We start from the raw sequence: 19,394 nt of genomic DNA on the forward strand, positions 1-19,394 counted from the left end.
CCATGACCGTGGAAGGGGTGGAGGTGAGGAGGTGCTGTAACCCTAAACCCAGAGAGCTTCAGAACTAACTCCCCTGAGCCCTGAATGTACTGCCTCTTACATCTGTACCAACCGAAGCCAAGATCCAGGCAGATTCTCTGTGGAAACACTTTTCTGTCCAACAAGAGAGGACATGTTAACCCACAGCTGAACCCTGAGACGTGGGATGAGCTGTAACTGTGGAGACTGCAGGGAAGGTGTTTGAGAGGCTTCTTCCCGGGCGGCTCCCCGAGGCCCCTGGAGTTACTGGACCCAGAAGCAGAGCACTCGCCCTTCTCTCCTCACTGCAGGCCAGACGGTGCCCCCAACCACACAGCCCTACTCCTCCACCTCTCTGAGTTCAACAGAAACCCCCCGGTCACGAGGCCAAAGTGCAGTCTTCTTGGTGAGCAGAGCAGAGGCCGGTGGGAAGGTGGGTGGAGGCTGCAAGCTTCTTTGTAGGGGAAAAACACGGACGTGTGTTCCCGTGTGTGGTGGCCGCATGCTGCAGTAATTGATGTTCCCCACACATTTATGGGTGGGTTTTAGTTTCTGTATTTTCAAAATTTCTTTTTTTTTTTTTTAACAGCTGCATATTATGAGAAAATTTTTGCAATCAACGATGAGCACTTGCAAAATAAGATCTTATTTTTTTTTTCCTTTTCCTAAAATGTCACAGTTTTCTATGGTGACAGATGAACCGCCTCCTACTTTTATGTATTCATTTAATTGGCTGCGCTGGGTCTTAGCTGTGGCATGCAGGGCCTTCAGTTGCAGCATGTGGGATCTAGTACCCTGACCAGGGATTGAACATGGCCCCCTGTGTTGGGAGCTCAGAGTCCTAGGCTCTGGATCAGCAGAGAATGCTGCGATCTCCCACTTAAAGCAAGGTTATTTATTTATTTTCTGCTTGCTGGGTCTTCGCCGCTGTGTGGGCTTTTCTCTGGCTGTCGGGCGTGGAGGCTGCTCTCTCGTTTCTGCGCTGAACTTCTCCCTGTGGTGGCTGCTCTGGTTGGGAAGCAGAGACTCGAGGCTCTTGGGCTGCAGTAGTTGTGAACGGACTTAGTTGCTCCACGGCACGTGGGGTCTTCCCAGATCAGGGACTGAACCCGTGTCTCCTGCATTGGCAGGTGGATTCTTAACCACAGCACCACCAAGGGAGTCATTCCCCTCCCTGCTTCCTGCCAACATCCCATTTAAAAAAAAGGCTATAAATAATCTGTTTAGTAAGTTTTCAGGAGTCTGAGCTCTGAGGTCAGCGTCTGTGGTGTCATTCTCCCAAAGGCATCTTGGCTTCAGATACTGGCTGGGCTCATGAGTCCAGTAAACAGGGCAGGTCTGGTGGCTGAAGACAGGCTTGGCCTCTGGAGCTCTGCCCTCACCGACTCACCCAGGGTCCCCGAGCCCTGGGAGCCAAGCAGAGCCTTGTGCAGGCGGGGCTGGTACAGCCACGGGGCCGCCGTGGTCAGGGTGGAGCGTGGGGCGGAGGCAGCTGGCTGTCCGTCCCGTGACTGCTGGTGTCCTGTGTGACCGTGGAGGGCAGTCACGGTGTCAGGTGGGGCCTGGCCGCTGTCCTGGGGACAGGATGGGACCTCAGAGAGCTCGCATCCCCACTCCACATCTCCCAGCTCCGCTTCAGATCCTGGCTTGTGGCTGCTGGCAGCTCCCTGGGCTGGGAGGCTGTGTAAAGCATCAACCCCCTTGCTCAAGGTCAGCTGAGACCCCCAGCTCTGGGGTCACACACCATCTGTGCCACCATCCAGGTCATCCCACTTCTGTGAGGGAGGGCCCGTGTGGGGCTGTGGGTGATGGGGGATTTGGGGGTGTTGTGGGCTGGCCCCCGGAGTCAGCTTTTTGAGGGGAGGGGAGTGGAGGGGAGGGAGAAGGTTTGACCTGCTCAGCCTTCCAGGGGATTCCAGGCCCAGCTCTGGTGGGAGGTGCAGCTGAGAAGCCCCTGCAGGTTTCTGGATCCCACCGTTTTTCAGTTGAAGCCCCTCTGCCTACACCACCCCTAACTCTCCCTCCCGTGGCCCCGGCCTGAAGCCACAGAAGATGGGGAGTTTTCGTGGCTTCCCTTCCTGTAGGGACAAACACGTTCCTTTAACAAAGCATTGATACTGGAAAATAATAGTGGGTGGTTATCACTGACACGGTTCATGTAGAGACTCTTCACAAGCCTGGCACATGGAGGGGACTGAGGGCCGTTGCCCCGAGTCCTGGACTTCGCACCCTCCGCCCCCCGCCCCGTGGCCCACTCTCCCCTTGGTGTCTTCTGCTGGCCGGGCGGAATTCAGCCTCCTGAGCCCCTTCTGGAAGGACCAGGCCAGGGCAGAGGTCATTCACAGAGGGGAGGGTGTTGTCGACCTTAAGAACCCCGTTGCCCCCACTCTGTGTCGGAGCTCGGTTCCTGGTCTGAGCAATCGTGGCTTCCTGGTGCTGTCCCCACCCTCACTCACCCAGGATGGGGGCCTTTGTGTCTACCTTGTCCCCTCGTGCAGCCTGGTCACCCCGGGGCCCGTGCTGTGTGTGCATCTGCCCTGCTCACAGCGCACCCCAAGGCCCATCAGACTTCATTCATGAAAGGGAAGTGTAAGGATGAACTTTTCCATGGTTAAGAATTTCCAGTGTTGACCACAGCACACAGGCACAGGTACGAGGCCCATGCAGAGAGAAGCCACCGTGTAGGCTTCAAGGACCCTCCGTGTGGGGGTGGGATGGGGGCGGACAGGGATTTCCTGCAAACGCGGCTCCAGGCTCTGTTCTCGGCAGGGGGACGACTGTGGGCACTGCCTGTCTGTGGAGGGGCCCTGGGGTTGCCCAGCTCAGCAGGAACGGCAGGGGTGTGAAGGGAGGTCGGTCTCCCTTAGCACCCCTGACCTCACACCCCCTCATCAGGGCAGCCCAGTGCCTAAACGGCCCCTTCCTCATCTAGCTCTGAACACCTGGAAGTTGTGGGGGCTGGAGGACATGCAGGAAACAAATTCTGTAAAGCAATTTTCCTTCTATTAAAAAATAAAAAACGATTGAATAAAAAAACACAAAGGAAAGCAAAGGTGGGTCTTGCATTCTCAGCCAGCCTCTGCCAGATTCCGCCTGTGCTTACGCATCAGACCAAAATGCTGGTGGTCCCACCCCGTATCACAGATGAGAATAGAGACATAGAGAGGTTGAGCATCTTGCCCCAGCTCACACAGCTGCTGGGGGCAGGGCTGAGAACTGGACCCCTGTGGTCGCATCTGGAGTCCAGATGCTGTGATGACCCTGAGGGGGCGGCAGAGACCAGATGGCCCATGCTGAGACAGGCGCTTGCAAACACACACATGTGCACATGGCCTTCACCTTTGCGGCTACAGAAGTCAGAGGGAACCAGAGGGCCATCAGGAGAGGCCAAAGGAGAGTCGGTGTCTATAAGGAGGAGAGGCCCCACTTCCCAGGAGGCCAGGGAATTCCCTTCCCTGGTGAGTCTGACTCCACTCTGCAGTCCTCTCCCTGGACCCAGGAACTGACTGTCCAGTGACCTAACTGACTTGGTTCCAGAATTATGCCTTCCCAGGGGTTCAGCTATGACTGGACTCCACTACTGTCAGTGATAAGGGGGGAATGAATACACAGTCTGGGCTTCAGATTTGTTTGGAGACAAAATTTATTAGAAGAGGAGACATAAAAAACCACGAAGGCAATTGGCATGAACATCTCCAGAACACTTAAGAAACCCTCTGCTGTTTATCTACCTCCTCTCCTGTCACTAAAGTGGAAGGTCTATTTAAGAAGTAATTCTGTGCTTATCACACTCTTTCTTTACAATATTTATCATATATTTATTTATTCAGCTGTGCTGTGTCTTAGTTGCAGCATGTGGGAGCTAGTTCCCCAATCAGTATTGAACATGGGTCTCTGCATTGGAGTCTTGGCCACTGGACCACTTGGGAAGTCTCTCGTGATACTCCTGGGGAAAGTAACGGGTCTCAGACCTCCTCTGAGGCCCCCTTAGAGCTGAGGCATGGGGTGGCTGCAGTAATCCTCGTGTGGCTAAGGTGTGGTTTTCTGGTCATGACTCACTCACACTCCCTACAATCAAAGGGCTACTCCCCTGTGTGTTTCCTCTGATGTCTGATGAGGTTGAAGTTCTTACTGAAGCTTTGCCCACACTCCCCACAAACATAGGGCTTCTCCCCTGTGTGTGTCCTCTGGTGTGAGATGAGATGGGACTTCTGACTGAAGCTTTGCCCACACTCCCTGCAAACATAGGGCTTCTCCCCTGTGTGTGTCCTCTGGTGTGTGATGAGGAGGGACTTCCGACTGAAGCTTCTCCCACACTCCCCGCAAACATAGGGCTTCTCCCCTGTGTGTGTCCTCTGGTGTGTGATGAGATGGGTCTTCTGACTGAAGCTTTGCCCACACTCCCCGCAAAAATAGGGCTTCTCCCCTGTGTGTGTCCTCTCGTGTCTGATGAGGGCTGACTTCTGACTGAAACTTCGCCCACACTCCCCACAAACATAGGGCTTCTCCCCTGTGTGTGTCCTCTCGTGTGTGCTGAGACTTGACCTGTCCTTGGAGCCTTGCCCACACTCTCGGTACATGATTCTCATAATCCCTGAGACCCCTGCCCCCGTGAGCAATGTGCCTGTGTCCTCTGGATTCAGTTTCTGGCTTGTGCTGGGCTTGTCTTTCATTCTCTCATGCACCCCAGAAGCCCCCATTTGTCCTCCGGGTGAGTAGGAAGAGGCCCTTGAAATCCTCTTCAGCTTTATGCTTTTCAGCAATTGTTGGGGCCTGACCTTGGCCTCCTGACCCTCAGGTGTGTCGCTCGGGCTGTGTGGATCTGAATATCGCTGATTTTGATTGCCTGGGCAGGGATCCTCTGTTTGGAGGAGGTCTCTTTCAGATGGTCTCAGGAGGGTCTGAGAGGGCTGACTGCGTTGGATGTGTTGGCTGAGGAATTTCTGACTGGAGAAGGCCAGAGAGCAGGAGGCACATGGGTGGATCTTGGGCTTTGGTTCTGCTGAAAGAGGAAGGTTTTGGTCAGGTAGCTGGTTTGCTCGGTCAGGCCCTCTCCACTAATCATCTAAGTGTTGACAGTGCACAATTTGTCTCCCATCAAGTGTCTTTGCAGTCCACTTTTCCATTCCACTCTTATTCTCTACATCTACAGAAATCCAGGAAGTTGGTGTCAAGGGCCTTTTCTACATATCACCCAGATAGGGACCTTCCAGCAGCATCAGAGGCAGTGTCTCTCCTGATAGAGATGGATCTGCTAGGACTTTCCCTACGAGTAAGTGTCTGAAATGTCATGTCACAGTGGCCACAGGTATTTACCCTACTGAGGGATAAGAATTGATGAATTAGGTGAAATCCCCTGAGTGGATCCCTGTGAGGGGAAAGGGTCTATTAAGTTAGGGGCGCCTGGTCTGGAGCTCTCTGCATATGGGAGGCAGCACAGGGGGTGGTTACAGCAGGTGTGGGTAACTCTGACTTTGTGGCTCCTTGTTCAAAGAGCAGCCTTTGTGCCAATCTCTGCAGGAAGTGGGTTTGAGATTGGATGAGACCGAGCGGCCCAGGTCCCACTGACCACAGGTCTCTGGCCCCTGCTGCCCAAACAGTTTCACAATTTGCTCCTCTCTCAGTTTCCCATAAATCATAAAATAAAGGCATATCCTTCTCAAGCCTCACCAGTATCCATACCTCATTTATTTCATTCAGGCTTAGTCCATTTAACATGCACTAGGAAGCCCTATTTAAAAATACATCTCCAGCAAGATTCTTCACACCTTCACTCCCAAGCATCTTCGGCCAGCCCACTCTCCCCTCATGTCTGGCAATGAACTGACCTCTGAGGGGACTCCCCGCTGCTGTCTCTTCCCAAAAATGAACCAAAGCATCATCTTAGCACAGAGAACATGCTGCTTGCAGCAGAAAGCCTTGCGGTTGTTCTGTGTCACCCAGGAGGACCCCTGGGCCCTGCACGTGAACACAGGCCCTGAGGCTTCCGTGTCCCATCCAGCCTCCTTCCTCTCCCTCTGTGCTTCCTCCCGCGACCCCTGGCATGGCCTCTCTTCCCGGCCCTGGGGCTGCGGCACTGGCTGCTCCCCTGCCTGGAATCCTTCCCCACGGGTGTTATCTCTGCACAGACCCTGCCCCACCATCCTGCACCACACCCCACCCTCTGCTCGCGCTGACCCGAGGCACGTTCCCTGCGCTGGTTTCCCTCAGAGCACCAGCCCCTGTCTGGTATGAAGCCCCTGCTGCCCCAGGGCAGTGGTTCTGTCTGTTTCGGTGCGTGGAGCGCTGTCTGGCACAGAGCATGAACTCACATGACAACAGAATGGAACAGTAACTGAATGCACATCACTGCACATGTGTGCACCACAATGTTCATCGCAGCACTGTTTATAATAGCCAAGACATGGAAGCAACCTAGATGCCCATCAGCAGACGAATGGATAAGGAAGCTGTGGTATATATCCACCATGAAATGTTACTCACCCATTAAAAAGAATTCATTTGAATCAGCTCTAATGAAACGGATGAAACTGGAGCCCATTATACAGAGTGATGTAAGCCAGAAAGATAAAGACCATTACAGCATACTAACACATATATATGGAATTTAGAAAGATGGTAATGATAACCCTATATGCAAAACAGAAAAAGAGACACAGATATACAGAACAGAGTTTTGGACTCTGTGGGAGAAGGCGAGGGTGGGATGTTTCAAGAGAACAGCATCGAAACATGTATATTATCTAGGGTGAAAGAGATCACCAGCCCAGGCTGGATGCATGAGACAAGTGCTCGGGCATGGTGCACTAGGAAGACCCAGAGGGAACGGGTAGAGAGTGAGGTGGGAGGGGGGATCGGCATGGGGAATACATGTAAATCCATGGTTAATTCATGTCAATGTATGACAAAAACCACTACAATATTTTAAACTAATTAGCCTCCAACTAATAAAAGTAAATGAAATAAATAAATAAATGCAAAAAATACTAATAACTAAGGAATTCCATTTAGTTTCTTTAAATTGGCAGATATCATTCATTAATTTCCTAGTGTGACTCTTCAAATATCTTTGTCCTATAAATAGTTTAAAATAAAATGTCTATCTTTTAGTGAAAAAAAAAAAAAAGAAAGAAAAGAAATGGGAGGGAATAAGGAAGAAAGAGGTAAAGGGCAGAGAGCTGGTAGGTGCTAGAAAACTTGCTTTTTGCTTCTAAGCCTTTAAGCAGAAGGTGATGTTACATATTTTTTTGCACGAAATATGAAAAATTAGAACTAGCATTTTTACCATAAAAAAATTTTCCTTACAATCATATGACAAGAATAAAATTCTGAGGCATTTTAATTGCAACTCTACTGACTTTGGACTGGATTGTCCTCTGCTTCGAAATCGGACCACGGAGGCTCCCAGGATGGGGTGGGGTGCTGGAAGAGGGCTGACACTCACCTCTCCCGGTCGCGGGCTCACTCTTCCCCCTGCTGTTCCGCTTGATGCCAAGGTCCTGACCATACTCATCCCCGTACCAGACCAGCAGCTCACAGCCCGGCCTGACCACCTGGCAGGTTCGGTAGAAGATCTGCCCGTGATACTGGAAGGCCACCAGGTTCTGCTCCTCGTCGTCCCGGGCACAGTTCACATACCTGGGGGCGAGGCCGGGAAAGGGAAAGAAACCTCAGGTGATGAGTGCCCTCCACTCTCCGACCATGCCCAGCTCCTTGCCTTCTGCCTCTGAGGCCGCCCCTCATGTGCACCTTCTGTTCACACCTTCGACAAGGCCATGTGAATTCCCATGCTTTTCTCTCCTTACCTAAGTAGCCATTTTCCGGAGCCCAGTCAAGACTCATCTCCACCTGGACTGTCCGTGAGGCTGGTGACCTCCAGCTCCTTTAAACTCTGAATTAAGTTCTCTTTCATCCACAGGACTTGGTGCTCCTTGGCTAACACGCAGCCCTCAGCACTCACCCCAGCCTGCCTTCTCTCCCGAGGGTTTCTCCCATCTCCCCACGTGCATCCAGGGTCTTATTCGCTTGCCCACCCCCTCCCATGGAAACTTGGAGAGAGCTCTGATATAGCTTGAGACACGGAACAGTAATAGTGTGTTCACTGTTTGCCTGCCCTGATGATAGGAGAGGACCTCAGAGAATGGCCCCACTCAGAGCCATCCTGCCCCCCCATTCCTTGTGAGGCCTCAGGGCCCACTTCTCACTGCAACCAAGCCTGAGGAGGTTGTTCCCCACATAGAGTCAAGGTCTCCTGTGTTAGTTTATCCTGGCGCTGTGTAGTTACTCAAAGATAGAAAAAATAAGGTTACTGTTCCTAAAATCAATTGGCTAATGTCTGTTTGCAGTATGTTCTCCAAAAGGACATGGGTTGTGTGATCTGCTTCGTAACGAAGTTCACTGTCTAAACTGAAACATAAAGTGCGTGGTAAGTGTCCATTAAGTGAGTTAAAGTGTCCCTGGTGAATCTAGACTCCTCAAGTTGTTTTGAAGTCCACCAGTTTTGTTCAGCATATACACTCGTATCGTGACGGCACATGCCATATTTTTATTTCCTTCTTTCTAGTGTCTTTTGAAATGAAAGGGCATGATATGGAGGGAAAAGAGGAAAGAAGATGTGAAAGCTGTTGAGGGAGCCAGGTTGAGAACGAAAGGGGCGTGGGATGGAGGGAGTCTCAATGTCTACACACTGCAGACTCACTGCACTCACCTCATCCAGTTGGCCCAAGACGTGTCCTTTCCATCCACATACTCATAGCAGTTCCTCCCTTTGGTGATCTGGGTGTCAGAGAAAGAGTTACAAGCTTTCCTCTTTATTTATTTTTTATTTTTTACAAGCTTTCTTCTTTCTTTTCTTTTTCTTTTTTTGGTAGGAAGCAATAGAAGAGCTATTTCCCTCTGTAGTCATTGGTGCTTTTCAGCCTGCACGGATTCACCTGCCAGTTGGACCCCACGGTAAACCCCTTACTCATCATTCCAAGTCTGAGTGTCTTGGTTCACTGAAGGCAAGGGCTACACAAAGGAGGAGTCACTTCTGTGTCTCTGTACACTGTGGTCCCACCTCTCCTCTGACCTTTAGATAGAGGTCCTTAGTGTCTGTACACTGTGGTCCCACCTCTCCTCTGACCTTTATAGAGGTCCTGAGTGTCTGTACACTGTGGTCCCACCTCTCCTCTGACCTTTAGATGGAAGTCCTGTGTTCACGCCCAGGGCACACAGTACACAGGGCTGACTATGTCATTGCCGACCGTGTTATCACCATCTGCGTCCTCGCATGTAGACATGAAGTACCCCCCACCACACACAAGCGGTTAGAGGCCAGAGGACAGGGAAACGGGTGCTTCTCACCAGCCAGGCATATCCACTGTTGGCGGCCTCTTCGTCGTCTGTGATCTTGCCCTCATAGGGGCCAAAGTGCAGGCCCAGCGGCAGATCGGACACCTCGTTCCACACTCCAAGCCCAGCGTCAGGGATGCCCGACAGTCTGATGCTGAACCCAGGGGGCAGAGTGAGGGCTGAGCGGTTGGCATGCCCCTTTTCCACTGCACAGTCCTTTACAAAAGTTGGGGGCCCATGGGCAGCACAGCTGTCGATGAAGAAGTTCTGACAGTCCTCACAATCTGGAGGTGAGAACAGGGATGAGAGGAGGTATAGTGATGTTGCTGGTCGTAACGCCCTTCAGAAAGAACTGGGGCACTCATGGCATTTGGCCTCGACCCTGCACCCCAAGTCATAGAGGAAGGGGATGGACGGGGGACCAAATGGTGAGGTGAGGTTAGTGGACCAAGGCCCTGTAGCCCCTTCTCCGTGAGTGGGCCACCGGGGTCACTCACAGAGGTAGTCGTCATCCTGGGGCTCGCTGAACTCTTGGTATATGTGGCCCTTTCTTTCTCGTAAATTGTACCTCTTCACTCCAGTCTCTTTTCTTCTGAGTTCTAAGATGGAGAACAGAAGCTAAGCAAGGCCGGTGGGGTCTGGGGATTAGTCCCTGTTTTATTGGAAAGTGTGAGATCTCCTACCTGTCCAACTATACACTTTGTTAAAACTTTCTTACATGTATTTTTCAAACTTTTACTTTTGTAATTTTATTTTTTAATGATACATTATTTATTTCTTCTCCACGCTGCATGGCTTGTGGGATCTTAGTTCCCTGACTAGGAATGGAACCCACACTTCCTGCAGTGGAAGCATGGAGTCTTAATCACTTCACCACCAGATAGCCCATTCTCTATACTTTGCTTCTTGTCCCTTTAACTACAGGTTCAGGAGACTGAGGCTCCACTGACCACAGATGCCCAGTTCAGTGATAGTGTCCTGCACTTCCCATTAGTAGGTTTAACTTCCAAACCTTCCTACTTAGGAAATAGTTCACCGACACATCTACTTAGAAAACATATGTTAAGGGCACATGACACGTAAGGCATTGAGCAGAGGTCTGGGCATAAACAGTAACAAAGCTCGGTTCCCATCATCACAGCTGGGTTTATCGAACTACTTGTAGGTGTCAGACTTTTGCATTTAATGTAAGGATTTCAAGCACTATAGGAGTTATGTATCCTTATCTTGACTTTACACATAGCAATCAGCAACTCAGAAAATGTATAAGATTTTCCCAAGGCCCCAGTGCTAACATCATGACCCAGATCCATCCAGCTTAAACCCCCGCCTACCCAAAGTCCATGTCACACACCTAGGTCACACTTATTAGCTTTTCTACAGGGATTAGAGGAAGTAATTAGAGGAACTCCCCAAATTCCTCTTACCGCCTTTTTGTCTGGGGTGCTGTCCAGGGGTCCTTGCTTTTCTGTGATGGGGCACTGGTTTCTGAGCCTGCTTGGAGCCACTTGTTTTCAGCAATTTTGCTGCTCCCGGCAATTCCTTCAAACTAGATTCCTTACTTAATGGTGCCCTGGACATTCTCTTCCATGTGAGTAAAAGACAACAGGTATTTCTTTAGTTCTTTAGGACTTTATGAAGTGTTTTGACATGCATGACTTTAGTTAATACTTTGACAATTCTTGGAAATACCTGATTTGGGGGCGGGGGTGGGGGCCTGAACACTGGAATGTAACAAAAGGACCTAGGTGGATAGTGAATCAAAACTAGAATTCATATCTTAAGGTTCTTCCCCTTCAACTTTCTGCATAAAAATGAGAGCAAGGCAGGGAGAATAGCTGGAGGTCAGAGAAAGAAGAGGGTAAGTGCTCGTAGAGAGCTCCAGGGGGGTTGTATTAATTAGTGGCCCTTTGATGGACAAGGAAGTATGGAAAATTACAGAGGGGACAAAACACATCTGGAAAATAAGGTGACAAAGCAGTGAGATTAAGAAGAGAAAAGACGATCGGCAGAAACACATTTAGACAATATAGAAAATGAGATGAGAGTTGCAGGTTGCCATGTCCTATAGACAATGTTTGGAATTAAAGTAGCTGGTCTCATCAGTTCTCCTTGAACAAGGCTGTATGACTAGCTGGTTCTCCTCATTTTCCTGATCCATTCATTGGTATACAGGCTAATTCTTAATATTATAGTGGACATGAAATTTAATAACCTTCAACAAATTGTTGTGTGAGCTATTTAATACAGTAAGAACATTTGCGTACATCCCTGGTATCAATTTATTCCCTAAACTGCATCTATATTTGAAGTCTAGCTCACAGATACTATCTTCAGCATTCTTTGACCTTTCTACTCCTAGGTGAATGCTTAAATGTGGAGTCACTCATTTACAAAACATTCAGGGGGCCCTCAGGGGCTTTGAGCTGGGCCTGGACTTCTGAGAATGAATGGGTGTGGGCTAGGCTCCCAAAGCTCACAACACAGGGGCAGGCTAAACACATGATTCCAAACAGGAGAGTCGCCTGTTAGAGCTCAGAGGAGGAGTTGTTACTCCTCCTGCAAGAAGGAGCATTTGAAATGATGCCCAGATGATGAGTTTCCACTCAAAAGTGGGTCATCTATGTGACGTCCTTCTGTTATTTTCTTATTTGTTGCTTTTCAGTAATAAACCTGAGGCTTCTCAGGGTAGCGACTTGCTTCCTCTTATTGGAGTGGGAGGCTCTGAGGTAGGGGTCCTGTCTCCTTCTTCATCTTGGACTGTCCACTCTACAAACTGCCCAGCATGTCCTTAAGCTTCCCTTAGTCAGATGTCTTAGCATATCCCTCCCTAGCACAGCACAAAAGAACTGAGGTTGAAAACATCTCTCAGATGAATGATATAAAGAGGTATGAATAAACTTCATAGAACCATGGAAGCTTTAATCAGTTTGTAAAGAGTTTAGAGAACGTGACTTGGTTTAGATTGCACTACCAGTGATACTGTGATCTCAGGCATATAATCAAAGGTTTTTTACCTCATTTTTGGGATCTATAATGGTGATAGCTATATACCTACTTATAGGTACTGTAGGATTGATTTAAGGTTTAAGTAAGTTTATTCACATAAAATGCTTAAAGTCTGAAATATTATGAAAATAGTGTAACAACAGAATCGCCTACTACTGCTGTTGTTCTTACTAACTGTAAAGATGGTGATGATGTCAGACAGTGTGCTAAAGATCCAGGGCAGGAAGGCAGCCGTCTCCAGGATCTCTGTGTTTTCTTCTATTCTCACCTGTGACTGGATCCATGAGGAGGACATTTTGGCAACAGGATTTGGGAAATACTCACCTTCTGATGTTTACTGTGCTCCACTCTGAAGGCTATCGAAGAAGGTTTACCTAAAAAATGGTGAGAATCAGTGTTTTGGTTGGTAAATATTTCCAAACTCTGGGTATTCTAACTATGGAGACATAAATCTAAGCCAGAGAGTGACAAAGACAATGATTACCAAAGGAGGAATGGAAGATGATTTCTGTATCATCAACTTCTATGCTTCCACTGGGAGCATTACATAATTTTCTTAAAATTAGAAAAAAAAAAAAATGAAACTTCCTCTGTGCCTCATCTGATGTTCATAAAGTATCTAATAAGTTTAGTAGCCTTTCATGACAAAAGTACTCATCAATGTAGAAATACGAGGAAGTGACTGCAATATAATAAAGGTCATATATTGAAAGTCTACCTCTAACATCCTAGTAATCAGTGAAAAGCTGAAAACTTCTACGATCAAGGAAAAAAGGCAAGGATGTCTGATATCTACAATTCTGTTCACCATAATATTAGAACTCCTAGCCAGGGCTTTAGGTTAGAAATGGAAACAAAAGGCTTCCATTTGGAAAGAAAGAAGTAAAATTATGTCTGTTCACAGGGGCATGGTTTTATGTGCAGAAATATCTTTAAATCCACAAACACAAAAATACTGCACAGAAAGTTGCACAGTACAAAATCAACATTCAAATATCTTTCCATGCATGAAGAATGACCATTCCACAAAGGAAAATAAGAAAACAATCCTATTTATTTTTTATTTCTTTAAAGCTATACTGAACAGCTAAATTAAAAAACAATATATTTATTTTTATTTATTTGTTTGTGCCAGGTCTTTGTTGCGGCATGTGGGATCTAGTTCCCTGACTAGGGACTGAACCCAAGTTCTCTGCACTGGGAGTGTGGAGTCTGAGCCACTGGACAAATAATCTTATTTATAATAGCATTGAAAAGAATGAAGTAATTAGGAGTAAACTTAAGGAGATGAGAGACTTATATGTTGAAAACTACAAAATACTGCTGAAAGGAATCTGATGTAAATAAATAGATAGATGTCTCATGTTTATGGATTTAGAGGCTTAATATTATTAAGCTGTTCATACTACCCAAAGCAATTTAAAGATTCAATGCAATTCCTATTAAAATCCCAATGGAATTTTTTTCAGATATAGAAAACCCATCCAACAGTTAACACGGAATCTCGGAACACCCCAAATAGGCAAAGCAATCTTAGAAAGAACAGCAAAGCTGGAAGCCTCTTATTTCCGAACATACTACAAAGGTACAGGAACCAAAAGAGTGTAGATTTAGCAAAAAATGTATGCTTAGTCGCTCAAACTTCTTGACTTTTTGTGACCTTTTGGACTGTAGCCCACCAGGCTCCTCTGTCCAAGGGATATCTCAGGCAAGAATACTGGACAGTGTTGCAATTTCCTTCTCCAGGGGGTCGTCTTAAACCATGGATTGAACCCGCATCTCCGGTGTCCCCTGCACCGAAGGCAGATTCTGCACCTGCTGAGCCACTGAGGAAGCTGGCTGGCATAAAGACAGATATGTCAATCAATGGAACAGTATAGACAGCCAGAAATAAACTCTTGGATACATGGTCTAATGATCTTCATCTAGGGTGTCAGAATAATGGGGAAAGTTTAATCCCTGTAATGAATGGTGCTGGGGAAACAAAATAACCATATGCAAAATAATGAACATCTTACATCTTGAAGAAAAATCAATTCAGAATGGATTAAAGACCTAAATGCAAGACTTGATAAGACTCTTAGAAGAAAATAAGGTTGAAGCTTCACGACACTGAAATAGCAATGATTTCTTAGATATGGTGCCAAGTGCACAAGTATTAGTAACAAAGTAAAAATAAACAAATGAGATTAATCTTAAAACCTCTGTGCAGCAAAGGACACTGAACAGAGTTGAAAAGGCCACCTACAGGATGGTAGAAAATATTTGTAAAATATGCATCTGAGAAGGGGTTACTAAGCATACACCATTATGAAGGCTACCTATAAGCCAGGAAGAGACCCTGATTGACCATGATGGCACCTTGATATCAAATTTCCACACTCCAGCATTGTAAGAAAACAAATTTCTGTGGTTTAAGGAATGCAGTCTGCTTTGTTATGGCAGTCTGAGCTGACTAACAGTGAGAGAAGGAATTGAATAGACATTTCTCCAGAGAAAATACACAAATGACCAACAAACATATGAAAAGATGCTCAATATTACTAATCAATAGGGAAATACAAATTGAAACCTTCTGTGATGGGCAATATGTATAAGAAGACAATAGCAAGCTTGTTAAGGATATGGAGAAATTGGAACACTTATACACTATTGTTGGCAATGTAAAATGTTGCAAGCTTTCTAGAAAACAGTATGGAGTTTCCACAGAAAGTTAGAACTGCTGTATGATCTAGCAATCCCACTCAAAAGTGTATTTCCATAAAAAATTGAAAGCAAGTTATTGAATAAATAGTGGGCACATGTATGGTCATTGCCGCATTATTCCCAATGGGCAAGATGTGTAAGCAACCTAAATGTTCATTGGTGGATCAAAGATAAAGATTATATATAAGATATATATTGTAGCTCTTATATCCACATGCACACAACAGAATGCTTTGAAGGCTTAAAAAAGAATTCTGTCATATGCTACATCATGGATGGGCCTTGATGATATTTTACTAAGTGAAATGAACCAATCAAAAAAGAGAAATATTGCCCGATTCCACTTCTATGAGGCATCTAAATTAATCAAATCCATGGAAACAGAAAATAAAAACGTGGTTGCCAAGGACTGTGAGGAGGAAGGATTGGAGAATTGTTACTCAGTGGGTTAGGGCTTCAGTCACGCAAGAGTAACATTTCTACAGATTTGTGGTACATCAATGTGTATATATATCCCCGGTGGCTCACCGGTAAAAAATCCACCTGCAATGCAGGAGATGCAACAGATCCAGGCCCAGTTCCTGGGTTGGGAAGATCACCTGGAGCAGGAGATGGCAACCCACTCCAGGATTCTTGCCTAGAGAATCCCATGGACAGAGGAGCCTGGTGGGCTACAGTCTATGGGTAGGCAGAGTCAGACATGACTGAGCGATTAGCACTATGGCCACTAACACTAACGTGCACATAGTTAGCAACAGTGTGCCATACACTCAGAAATTGTTAAAAAGGTAAATAAAGACGTGCAGGCGTATGGTGAACCGAGGCGTATGTATTCCCTATGAAGAACCTCTCCTTATGTCAGAGCCTTTCCAGAGAACCTAATGTTTGCTTTTTATGTCCCTTTCACTAGTTTTAATAACCTCAGGGAACAGAGGGACTCCCCTGGTGCACAGTGGATGAGAATCTGCCTGCCAATGCAGAGGACACAGGTTTGATGGCTGGTCCAGGAAGATTCCACTTTCTGTGGGGCAGCTAAGCCTGTGTGTCACAAGCTACAGAGCCTGCACGTGATCTGCAAAAAGAAGACACTCACCGCAACCAGAGAAAGCCCATGGACAGCAGCAAAGACCCAGTGCAGCCAAGACTAAATAAATAATTTTTAAAAATCTGGGAGAACAGAAATCCATAGATGGAGAATCATAGAACTATCTAAATTGTTTCCTCCAGTCTAGGCAGATTAACTCTTCTAAACTCTTTGAGCAGCAGAAGAGGAAGTGAGCTGCTCACCTCTATTTTATAATAAGTGTACTTCATTTTATTTACCTGATGCCATCTCTGGTCAGTGAAATGTGGGAAAGATCATGGAGAATAAATAGTTCTCTCAAACCCTTTCCCAGAATCAAAATATAGAATTACTTTAACCTTAGGGTAAGAAGATCACAGGTTTTGTTTTATATACATACATAAATAATATATCTTGACATAATATGTTAATCATTTCTTCTTCGAAGAGATTTAATCCAATAACCAATGAGATTAGTATTAAATCTGTATGGTGAATTTATTTCTAAGGTTTCTTTAACTGCCTTTCACTAAGAATGTTTAGCAAAAATAATTCTTTGTAAAAAGAATGATAAATTTTAACCATAAAACTTTTGAGAATTACACTGGAAAACCTGTACATTCATCTTCATTCAGGCTAATGTCAATATTCAGCCACAACCACTTCGGAATGCTGAAAATTATGTTTTCCCTACTACTGGCTGAGATGTAGTTGAGACCTAAGCCCAGGCTGGTTTCACGAAGACACCTCCAAATCCTCCTGGCCTCTCACCTTGCTGCCTTGGTGTCCATTCTTCATCAGAATCCTCAGTGTCATCTACCTGGGGCTTGATGACCTGCCTGCGGTGATGCATGAAATCCGGTCGAGTGGCTCTGAAACCTGGAAAGAAGCAAAACATTTGTTCTAAGAAGGAGAAACAAAGCATAGAAGCAATGGGAAGTGTCACAAAGTCAGGGAATCAGTGGGATGGACTGGGGGAATCTAGAACAAGGCAAGAGGTGAGCTCTGCACTGCAGGGTCAACCTCCCTTTGGTGCAGAACTGGTAAACGTTTCCTCCAGGTTAGTCTCCACACAAAAGGGAACTGTGAGCAGATGAAGCTACCTAAGAGCTGGCCAAGTGAACACTGAGGGTGAAGACCTGTTTCATGTTTCCCAGGCTCACAGGCACCCAGCACTTCCTGTTACCTATAGCAATCAGCGCTTCGTAGTTTCTTTTCATATTCCTATATCGGATTTTTTCCCATTCTCCCATCTCCTCCCATTGTTCCTTGGAGAAGTATACGGAGATGTCTTTGAAAGCATCTTTGGCCTAAGGAAAATAATAGATTTCATCAGTGATTTACTAATCTAAGTCAGACCTTAGAGCTGGGCCTTCTCCTCCACCTTTTGTGCAGGGAGTAGCCTGTAGCTGCAGGATGGTCTCTGTGAGACAGGGATGAAGACATTGCTTCCCGACTGTGTCCTGCTTACCTGAACAAACGCTGAGCATTTTCCTAACTCTCCCTGGACACAGAGCAGTTGACGAAGCTACTGTCCTGTTTTGCCCCACTCCACCCCACCATCTCAGACAGGACCAGGCATTCCCATCCTGTGTACGGTCACAGGGAAGTTCACTCAGCTGGCCAGGCAAGCAGTCTGTGGTGCTTCAGGGACCAGCGCCATGTCCTTCCTGTAGAGCTGGCTTAGAGCCCAGCTTTGCTGCCTCCACCTCTCACCTTGGGCTTCCACTCTGTTCTCCCGGCATCTCCCTCAGTGCTCTCCTCTGGAGACCTGTTCGGCCTCATGGCCATTGGAGTGCTCAAGGCCAAGGTGCCTGTGGAAGAAGAAGGTGCTGAGATAGCCCAGACCAGTGTCCAGAGCCTGGTCTGTCTTCCTTGGGTGGAGTGTCCAGGGCAGGAAGGTGAGGGGAAAGTCAGGGTGAGGGTATTGGTGCGATGGATGGATCCTGACTAGATATGACAGATCAGCCTAATGTGAACTAGATTTGGTTTCTTTGGTTCCCCTACAATTCAGCCCCTCTGAGGGAAGGCACTGGGAGGGATGTGTCTGTGAGTGACGGACGGATTCTTGAGGAGACCCGGAAACCCCTAACTGCTGGACTGGGGTCAGGCTGAAATCAGGGCTCTGTTCCAGTGCAGCAGAGGGAATGTTTCTCCAAGAAGGGTTTTGACGATCTCCTCCTGAACACTCAGAAAAATCTGGGCATAACGTAAGTTCTACGTCTAAGGGAGAAGTCGCTCGGCTTGAGGAGATCTGGGTCCCACAGGCTGAAGTAACTGGGGTCCTCAGACCGACGGGACTGGGGATCTTTTGGCTGATGTAGAATGCTCAGGGTGAGAAAGCTTGGAAACTGTGAGGCTGAGGAAATCGGTGGTTTCTTATTAAGGGACTTTAGGTCTCGGACAGGCAGGACACTTAGCGTCTTGAGGAGGAAGAGTTTTAAGAGCTCGCAGGCGGAGGGATTCAGGGTCTCCGAGGTTGAGGAAATTTGGTCTCTCTGTGGGTGCTATTTTTAGGGTGCCTCAGGCTGAGGGGAACTGGGGTTAATCTAGGTATTTGAGAGTCGCAGCACTAAGGGGTTTGGTGTTTCTGTGGGTGAAGGGACTTGTAATCCCTGAAGCTGACGAGAGGCAAGTCCCCTTCCGATCGAGACTCAGGTTACTCAAAGTTGACAGGATTTCGGACCTCCCACCCTGGAATTTGAAGCCAACAGGCTAAGGGTTTATGAGGGCTGCGCAGGGCGCATTCCCGTCAGCCTCCCCGCTGTCCTGCCGCGCTGCCCACCCTGTTCTCGAGAGAGCTAGAGGTTCAGCGACGTCCAGTCCTTCAGCACTGAGGTGAAGTGAAGGGCCAGCAGCCTGCCTGTACCCTGTCAGGCACAAGCGACCAATCGGCGTTGTGACTGAGGCAGTCTGGCCAATAGGCGGCCGGAGGGTGGGGAGCGTGATGGAGGCCCCGCCCCTCCACTCGGGGATTGGCTGCTCTGTCGGCGTGTCTGTCAAGCCTCCTGCGCGCATGCGCATTGTGGCTGGTTTCTTTGTTTTCATGCATGGCCGCTTAGGCCTGGATCATCAAGTCGGCGGGTTGTCCTCAGGCTGAATGTTTCTTTCCAGTGCCCTCAACTGGTATATCGGCTCCACCAGACTGTAACCGTGCTCCCGGAGTGTATCCTAGGCCCCCCTGTGCCCTACCTCGTCAAATCCAGTTTTGGCAAGATCTCTTATGTGGTGAGTACTGCATTATTCAAGGGAAACGGTGTAATTA

At 47.6% G+C, this 19,394-nt stretch overlaps 1 protein-coding gene across 1 annotated transcript; it reads right to left on the reverse strand.

The window, feature by feature from the left end:
- Positions 1–397: 397 nt before the first annotated feature.
- On the reverse strand, positions 398–17,914 carry LOC133042454 (histone-lysine N-methyltransferase PRDM9-like). The gene is made up of 12 exons (XM_061123076.1): positions 17,839–17,914; positions 17,316–17,432; positions 16,901–17,008; positions 12,685–12,734; positions 10,779–10,935; positions 9,849–9,950; positions 9,364–9,635; positions 8,726–8,793; positions 7,463–7,656; positions 4,797–5,017; positions 1,409–1,592; positions 398–420 (listed from the first exon to the last, which is right to left on the reverse strand). The coding sequence occupies exons 1-12, from the start codon at positions 17,912–17,914 to the stop codon at positions 398–400; spliced, it is 1,572 nt and encodes a 523-aa protein (XP_060979059.1).
- Positions 17,915–19,394: the final 1,480 nt, after the last annotated feature.

This window comes from Dama dama, chromosome 1 (assembly GCF_033118175.1).
Source record: "Dama dama isolate Ldn47 chromosome 1, ASM3311817v1, whole genome shotgun sequence".
In the NCBI taxonomy this organism is placed as follows: domain Eukaryota; kingdom Metazoa; phylum Chordata; class Mammalia; order Artiodactyla; family Cervidae; genus Dama; species Dama dama.

Coding starts and splice junctions, on each gene's coding strand:
- LOC133042454 (XM_061123076.1), bottom strand. CDS start 17,914: ATGAGGCCGAACAGGTCTCCAGAGGAGAGCACTGAGGGAGATGCCGGG. Junction 5,018..7,462: donor TGAGCCCGCGACCGGGAGAG/GTGAGTGTCAGC, acceptor CTCTTTCAGCAG/AACCAAAGCCCAAGATCCAC. Junction 421..1,408: donor CCAGGGCTCGGGGACCCTGG/GTGAGTCGGTGA, acceptor CTGCTCACCAAG/AAGACTGCACTTTGGCCTCG.